Source organism: Pseudogymnoascus destructans, assembly GCF_001641265.1.
Source record: "Pseudogymnoascus destructans isolate 20631-21 unplaced genomic scaffold scaffold_48, whole genome shotgun sequence".
NCBI lineage: Eukaryota > Fungi > Ascomycota > Leotiomycetes > Thelebolales > Thelebolaceae > Pseudogymnoascus > Pseudogymnoascus destructans.
The window spans coordinates 7,388-16,351 of NW_020167566.1; the positions used below are offsets into that span (position 1 = coordinate 7,388).

Sequence of the window (8,964 nt, forward strand, 5' to 3'; positions counted from 1 at the left end):
GAGCCCGTGCTTGAGGTAGACGCTACGCCTCCGCTGCGTGTTGCGCCAGGTGAGGGAGAACAGCTCGCTCTCGCGCAGCGGCTGGCCCGAGGCCATGTGGATGAGGACGAGGAGCCGCTTGAGGAACTCGTCAGCGACGGCCTCGTACTGGTCGATGGCCTTCTGTCGCCACATGACCCTCGTGACCCCTGCATCAGCCTCTCCATCCTCTCCATCCTCAGCAGTAGGTGCAGCAGTGGTGTCGAGGAATGACGCTCGGAGTTACTGCGACTCCCGTATGACATTGCGCAGTGAGCCCGCGAGCGGCTTCAGCAGTGCTGCGTTCTCCCGGTGCTCGCCAAAGTGCCAGCTAAAGTTGTCGGCGTCGAGGTTGTCCTTGAGTGCCCACGCGCGCATCCGTGGCAGGCCCGCTGCGCCAAACATGAGCTCGCCGTGCAGCAGATGCTGCGCCTGCCTGAACTCCGACAGCAGCAGCTGCTGCACCTCGTCCATGTTCAGGTCGACGTCCCTGTAGGTGAGGATCTGCTCGTCCTCGTCCCAGTGCGCCTGGTGCGAGCCCACTCCGTCCTTCGACACCGCGAACAGCAGCAGGCGCCAGCCCAGTATCTCGCCCATGGGCGTCTCCGTGTCCGGCCGCAGGTACTGCTCGCAGATGCTGTTGATGTGCTCGAGCGTGCTGCCGGCGCCCGACCTCTCGAGGTATGCGGCCGTGCTGAAGATGAGCAGCTGCACAGCCCAGATCAGGCCGGACAGGCAGCTGTTGAAGTTGCCCGGCTCCTTCCACGACTTGGTGCGTGGCTTGACGCTCAGCATCGCGCAGAAGCTGAGGAGCGGCGAGCTGAAGCGGTCGCCGCCGAACTCGTGGCAGACGAGGGCCATGCAGAGGGATCGGAGGGCGTCGTTCAGCGCTAAGCGGTCTCCGTCGGCAGCGCACTCCAGGGCGGCCTCCCAAGCTGTCGTCTGCTCGTCCGTCAGCCGGATCCGGTCCTCGGGGCGCCTGCCCTGGTCCGCGCTCAGAGGTGGCGTGAAGTGGCTGCCGCAGTAGGCGACGCGGTAGCAGTACGCCATGAACTGCTTCCAGTACCCAAAGTTTGTGCGCAGTGTGGATGGCTCCTTCTTGGGGTCGAAGCCGCGCACCCTGCCTGCCCTGCAACTGGCTGGTGCCGATGAGGTAGGGGCGCCATGGAAGCGGCTCAGCGCGAGCTGCCTCGGCCACGTCAGCATGCAGTCCGGCCCGTCGAAGCACCAGCCGTGCACCTCAGCGAGGATCTCGTCCATGACCTCGAGCATCAGGAACAGCTCGGGCTCTCCCTCATCTGCGCTCTTCGGCAGCGCAAAGGAGGCGTGCATCTCGTCCTTCTCTAGGCCCCGCACGTGGTTCTCGATGCCAGTCCGCCTCAGCCACGGGACCGCAGCCGAGGGGTGGCTGTCGAAGCCGTGCACCTTGTTGCCCTCCGTCTTGATGTCGTCCGCTACCATGGTCGCGTCCGCGTCGGCCAGGTCGAAGAAGGCCTGCTCCTGCGGCTCGAGGGCGATGGCGGCAGTAGCTGCGTCCCCTTCCGCCCTGTCGTCGTCTGTAACCACAAAGTACCGGACATGCTCGGTCTTTGCGAAGAAGGTCTGCACCGTGCATCTCTGCCACGCGCCACCCTCACTCTGCTGCGACGGCTTCTGCCCGTGCTCCCGGGACACGTGCGCCCTGATGGCCGGCCCGGACCGGGTCAGGGTCGGCCGGCCGTCGTCGCAGAGGATGCAGGAGAATGCCAGATGGCGGCGCAGTCCCTCGATGGCGATGCAGGGCTGGTCTGGCAGGGCGACCTGTCCCGGGGGCCGCAGCTCATGCGTCGCGAAGAGGTCGAGCAGGGTGCGCAGCTCCGGCCCCTTGAGGTCGTGGGGTGGGTGCCTCAGGTGCCACTCCTGGCTGGCGCGCGCGGGCATGAGGCAGGTCCCGCAGTCGCGGCAGAGCAGCACCCCGTGAGTTGCGAGGTAGGAGAAGCTGGCCGCCATCCTTCCCTTGCGCGAGCGGTGTGTGTGCGCTATTCGCCCTTCGTTGCATGCTCTGTATGCGTGCTTGATGCGCCTGCGCCGTCCCGGGGGTCTCCCAATTTGCTGCACAATAATCGCTCCACAATGGCCCGTGCGCGCGCGAGCGACAGGGGTCGCTCGCGTGGGGATTCCCAATTTGCACTACAGATACGGCCGCTTCTAGGGGTAGTGTGGATGGCTCCTTCTTGGGGTCGAAGCCGCGCACCCTGCCTGCCCTGCAACTGGCTGGTGCCGATGAGGTAGGGGCGCCATGGAAGCGGCTCAGCGCGAGCTGCCTCGGCCACGTCAGCATGCAGTCCGGCCCGTCGAAGCACCAGCCGTGCACCTCAGCGAGGATCTCGTCCATGACCTCGAGCATCAGGAACAGCTCGGGCTCTCCCTCATCTGCGCTCTTCGGCAGCGCAAAGGAGGCGTGCATCTCGTCCTTCTCTAGGCCCCGCACGTGGTTCTCGATGCCAGTCCGCCTCAGCCACGGGACCGCAGCCGAGGGGTGGCTGTCGAAGCCGTGCACCTTGTTGCCCTCCGTCTTGATGTCGTCCGCTACCATGGTCGCGTCCGCGTCGGCCAGGTCGAAGAAGGCCTGCTCCTGCGGCTCGAGGGCGATGGCGGCAGTAGCTGCGTCCCCTTCCGCCCTGTCGTCGTCTGTAACCACAAAGTACCGGACATGCTCGGTCTTTGCGAAGAAGGTCTGCACCGTGCATCTCTGCCACGCGCCACCCTCACTCTGCTGCGACGGCTTCTGCCCGTGCTCCCGGGACACGTGCGCCCTGATGGCCGGCCCGGACCGGGTCAGGGTCGGCCGGCTGTCGTCGCAGAGGATGCAGGAGAATGCCGGATGGCGGCGCAGTCCCTCGATGGCGATGCAGGGCTGGTCTGGCAGGGCGACCTGTCCCGGGGGCCGCAGCTCATGCGTCGCGAAGAGGTCGAGCAGGGTGCGCAGCTCCGGCCCCTTGAGGTCGTGGGGTGGGTGCCTCAGGTGCCACTCCTGGCTGGCGCGTGCGGGCATGAGGCAGGTCCCGCAGTCGCGGCAGAGCAGCACCCCGTGAGTTGCGAGGTAGGAGAAGCTGGCCGCCATCCTTCCCTTGCGCGAGCGGTGTGTGTGCGCTATTCGCCCTTCGTTGCATACTCTGTATGCGTGCTTGATGCGCCTGCGCCGTCCCGGGGGTCTCCCAATTTGCTGCACAATAATCGCTCCACAATGGCCCGTGCGCGCGCGAGCGACAGGGGTCGCTCGCGTGGGGATTCCCAATTTGCACTACAGATACGGCCGCTTCTAGGGGTAGGTGTTAACCTCTGACTTACCCCTGAGTGTAACGCTGACTTCTAAACGATAGAAGACACAGAGGTTCTCTTGCGTAAAGGTTTACTTATCAGAGGAGGCAGGGGATCAGACACAAAGGCTTCAAGTAACACGTTACTAGTATATAACAAATACTGTATTGAGTTGAGCACGAAGCTCCTATCTAAGGAAATACTATCTACTTATATAGTGGCGTCGTGCCTAGTGGACTCTTGGGAACTCACTCGAGTCCTCGGCAGTGTTTTCAGTAGTATTGCCCGTATACGGGAGGCTCTCGTATACGGGCCCGTATTATACTTAATTATTCATACGACCCGTATCATAACACCTCTTCGCCGCTAGTATTATACTTAAGTATTGCTGGCCATACTTCAGTATTATACTGGCAATACTTAAGTATTTCACGTGATCCTTTCACAATTTTCAGGTCGTCGTGAAAACTCTGCATTTTATCCTTACGTCTTATGATTCAGCCTACATCATGGCTTCTGAACCTTCTGATGTTGTATCTACTATCGAAAGTGAACAATTTAATCAGTTTGAACAGGATACTACAACCTCATCAACTATTGGCTGCTCTATTCCGTCCCAATCTACCTCCCATACTACGTCAAAGGTAGCTAAGCTACGCACATCACCGATATGGGACTTTACAAAAGTAGGACATTATGAAATAACCTTCAATATCTACGGCAAGGAGTCCTGGTGTTGCAAGTTCTGTTCTAAGGAGTATACTGTTGGTGGGGGCACTAATATCATCATCAAGCACTTAAAGGAGCGCCATTCCATTGACTTGAAAACACCACAAGAGCAACGCATTGATGGATATCAATCCACAATAGCTGTAGCCTTTGCCAGGCCACACACAATCAATCATAAACGCCGTAGACTCAACGATGTCACTGCTGTTAGGCCTTTAGATCCACGTGTTCTTGAAGATCTCTATGTGCGCTGGATAGTAGCATGTGGAATTGCATTCCGAATGGTTTCAATCCCCGAGTTCCGCACGTAAGTAGTATTACCTTTCATGATTTAAGGCTTTTATTAATATATATATAGCATGCTTCTCTATTTAAATCCAGCCATCAATGAATGGCTGCCTCATAGCTCGACAACAATTCACGATTGGGTCCTTCATAAATATACAGAAGAGAAGGTCATCATTCGACAGGCTGTTCAAGCTGCCCTTACAAATATACACTTTACAGTGGACTTATGGACTTCTCCAAATTCCCTTGCAATCCTCGGCATTGTCGCTCACTATATATCAGCAACTGGTAATCTAGATAACTCTGTTCTTGCACTACGAGAAGTTAATGGCGAGCATTCTGGTGAGAACCAAGCTGTGGAAATTCTTGATGTTATCAACGACTATGGCATTGCTTCAAAAGTTGGTTATTTTGTAATGGACAATGCAACAAATAATGATACAATGATCAAGGAGCTTTCGAAAAAGCTGAAAGAGGAGCATGAGATAATATGGGACCCTAGGCGACATAGATTACGGTGTAACGGCCATGTGATCAACCTCGCTGTTCAAGCCTTTCTCTTTGCAAGTGATGAGGAGGACCTCTCACAGGATAATAATACGGAGCTATTGTCGTCGCCGACAGAAATAGAGATGGAGCAGTGGAGAAAGAAAGGTCCACTTGGTAAACTACATAACATTGTAGTTTATATCCAACGCAGCCCACAACGTATCGCCAGCTTTAAGTTGATGAGCAATAACCTATGTTTGTTGAGAGATAATTCAACACGTTGGAATAGCTGGTATTCAATGCTACAACGGGCGCTACGGGTACAACATGCTATAGAACTGTTCTGCGTAAAATTCAAGGAGAATGAGAATGACCTCCGTAAGTACATATTTATGTCTCTTAAATTTAATTATTTACTAATATTTAAGTAGTTTCACAAGGGGACTGGCAGGACCTTCGAAATATGGCCTGTATTCTCAAGAACTTTGCAGATGCAACACTTGCTACAGAAGGTTATGCCTCGAGCATTGATTTAACACTCCAATCGATGGACTTCTTACTTCACGTGTTTGAAACTGCGAAGAATGATTATGCAATGGACCCGTTCCTTGGTCCTTGTTGTAATGCTGGGTGGAAGAAGTTGGATAAATACTACAGTATGACAGACAGGACTTCGGCATATACAGCGGCGTTAGTATTATGCCCACAATGGAAGTGGACTTACTTCAAATCAGAATGGGAGGCTGATTGGGTTGCTGAAGCACGTGTCAAGGTTGAGGAGCTGTGGGTCAACAAATACAAAGCATTGGCAGTTAGTGCAGAGATCGCAGAAGTTGAAGGTGAAGATACTGAGAAGCCGCTTTCGAATGAGTTTCTTACATGGCGTACACAAAAGCGGGGTATTGACGTTATTCAAGATGAATATACTCAGTATTTACAAGCCCCAATTGTTAAAACTGATGATGCGAGAGCATGGTGGGCTGAGCCTACTCAACGGGCTACATTTCCAAACTTAAGTGTAATGGCATTAGATTTGTTATCAATACCCTCAATGTCTGCAGCGCCTGAAAGGCTGTTCTCTGGTGCGAAAATCACGATTTCCGACCGTAGGAACAGGCTAGGTATTATGGCAATTCAAGCTGTTGAGTGCTTGAAGTCTTGGTTTAAGAAGAATAAGAGTACAGCTTTGCCGTTTGTAGATGATGAGCTGTCAACACTCCCAGATACATTGTTGCAAGAGGCAGCGATGACTATGATATCTAGCTAGTTCAATATGTTCTGAAATTCACAGGGTTATAGAGTATACAGTTTTTACAGCTTCAATTTTTTTTAACATTACATGAAATACTTAAGTATTGCCCGTATTAATACTTAAGTATTGATACAGAGCTCACTAGTATCATATCAAGCTTCACCCGTACCGTATTGATACGGCCCGTATCATAATGGCCCGAATACTTAAGTATTATACTAATGGGAACACTGGTCCTCGGAGTCCTGGACTCTTAGGACTCTTCTCATCATCCTGCGAGTCCATCACGTGCCTAGTGGACTCCTGGGAACTCACTCGAGTCCTCGGAGTCCTGGACTCTTAGGACTCTTCTCATCATCCTGCGAGTCCGTCACGTGATACTTTCGGAACTACTATTCCCCGCTGCCCCTCCAGGTACCAGGGCCGGTCTCATGCGACCTCCCTCCTTCCTGTCCTGTAGTTGGCCAGCCTTCTTGTTCCGTTGTAACAAAGTGTTACTCGACTTTCATTTATGGGTGTTATTGCATCATTTATCGACCGTCATTGGAAAATGCAAGAGGTCTTGATTGGGTTTGAACCTATATATACAGAGCATACTGGTGCTGAGTTATGTGGAATACTTGAAAAAGTTATCACAAGGCAGCATTTAGAAGGACGAATTATATCCATTATGACTGATAATGCGTCAAACAACACTTCAATGATGAGAGATGTGGAAATAATGCTTGATAGTATTGCAGACAACGAGCATTTCATTGGAGGAAAAGTACAACACATACCCTGCCTAGCTCACGTTATTCAACTTGCCCTTAGTGCTCTCCTTGGTCGAATCCGGATTACGCCAACAAATCAAGAGATCTTAATGAACTGGGAAGAAGAGAATCAGATGGAGGGCCTTGCAAAGTTGCAGAAGGACAAGGGTATTGGATTTACACTTGGAAAGGTATATATTCTCTTGTTAGTTCTGGTAAACTTCTGGTAGTCTTTTCTAATATCTCATAGCTCCGGAAGCTCACTATCTTTGTTAATTCAAGTCATAACTCGAAGGAACAGGTTTATGACTTTGCAAAAGGCAAACATGAACCGGGGTCAATCATCTCAGAGGCTTCTTCGACTTATTCAAGATGTATCAACTCGATGGGATTCGACATGCCATATGCTTCTGCGAGCACAGCAACTCAAGTCAACAATCAATCAATATACTCGAGGCGATCATGGTGCTCACATGTTCAGACTTAGCGAGCTAGAATGGAAGCACATCGAATACATCATTGATCTTACAAGGCCATTCAACTTCTTTACAACAAACATTGGATCGTCAGCCGGACCTACTGTCTGCTATACACTTGGAGTATATCAAAAACTCTTATCAACGCTTGAAGGAACTCGGCACCGGCTACGGCATAAGACATATCCATGGGCAGCAAAGATGACTTTAGCAATCGATGCTGCAGAGAAAAAGATTAGGAAGTATTATAACAAGCTATACACAAATACTGGATCTATCTTCGCATTTGCTAGTATCTTAAATCCTAGTGTGAAGCTCTCACACTTTAACAAAAAGGTTTGCAAGCTTGACTTTTCAATACGAAATTGGGAGACAGAGTTTGAACAACAGTTTAGGACTCTTTATAAAGAGCAGGACTCGGGGCCAGTGAGAGGAATATGTGAATGAGGCTGATCTCTATCTTGATGCTCGTAAGTTTCTGGTAATCTTCTGATAATCTTATTCTAACTTGTATAGCACATATCTACACAAAGATATTGCTATTTTGGCAACAAAAGGAAGAGCAATTTCCTGGTCTATCAGCAATGGCTCGTGATATACTTTGTATTCCTGCTGCTGAGTCTGGAGTTGAGCGAGTCTTTAGTGCCGCAAGGGACGTATGTGGCCACCGACGTGGTCAACTTAATCCTGAGACGATTAAGAGTATTATGCTTATATATTACTCTCGACAATACAAGAATCGTCAAGGTCATCGTGACAAGCTTGCAGATATGATGGACGTCGTTGATATGACTGAGGAGCAAGTCGAAGAAGAGTATGAGGCACAACGACAACGGATGTGCAATTCTATCGAGTTACAATATATCAGCGATGAAGAAGAACCACGATCAAATACACATATCCGAGAGACATATTCAAAGGTACAATATCCTCGTTTAATCCTCAGCGGCCACAGCAACAGCAAGACTTATCACAAGCTGCACATGAAGAACGACAAATGCGCTACCAACAAGGTGAAGAAAGAGATAGGGCTGACCGTCTTAACGAGACCTTATACGACATCCCAGATGACGATATCCCAGATAATGAAGATATAAGAGAAGATGGTAATAATGAGGAGCCTATACTTCCAACTATTCATGACGATGAAGATAAGGATATGCCGTCCTCGCCACCAACGCCTATCCAACACCCTCGGAAGACTGGAAGAGATCTACTTGATATCTTTCAAGCTACTCGTCAAGACCCTATAAATACTTTAGGTATTAGTAGGTCTGGCCGGCCTCATCAAGCAAGGTGGAAAGATGTTCTTGAGCATATATAATATAGTGTTCTGATAATCTTCTGATAATCGTGGTACTTAGATAGAGGAATATACGTGATTCGTTCTCACAGCTTATTAGAGATGGTAGAGTGATGCTGATAAATGTAATACTTTAAGTTAACTTACAACTGTAACCATAAAACAGTATTAATCGTATGAGGGACTGTTCACGTAATGCATATATCTTACACGTGACAGCCGAGTACTCACTGGGTTTTTACAGAGTAACTGAGTATTGGCCTCACTCACCGAGTCGAGTGAAAGGTTCAGCTACTCACCCAGCTGAGTAACCCACTGAGTGAGTGAGCCGAGTATTGGGCGAGTAGTGCGCAGCCT

General features: G+C 50.9%; 1 protein-coding gene across 1 annotated transcript; it reads right to left on the bottom strand.

The window, feature by feature from the left end:
- Positions 1-261: 261 nt before the first annotated feature.
- Positions 262-3,121, bottom strand: VC83_09434 (uncharacterized protein; the record flags this gene model as incomplete). Its single annotated transcript, XM_024472873.1, has 2 exons — positions 262-2,187; positions 2,252-3,121. 2 exons carry the CDS (start codon positions 3,119-3,121, stop codon positions 262-264), a joined length of 2,796 nt encoding a protein of 931 aa, XP_024319586.1.
- Positions 3,122-8,964: the final 5,843 nt, after the last annotated feature.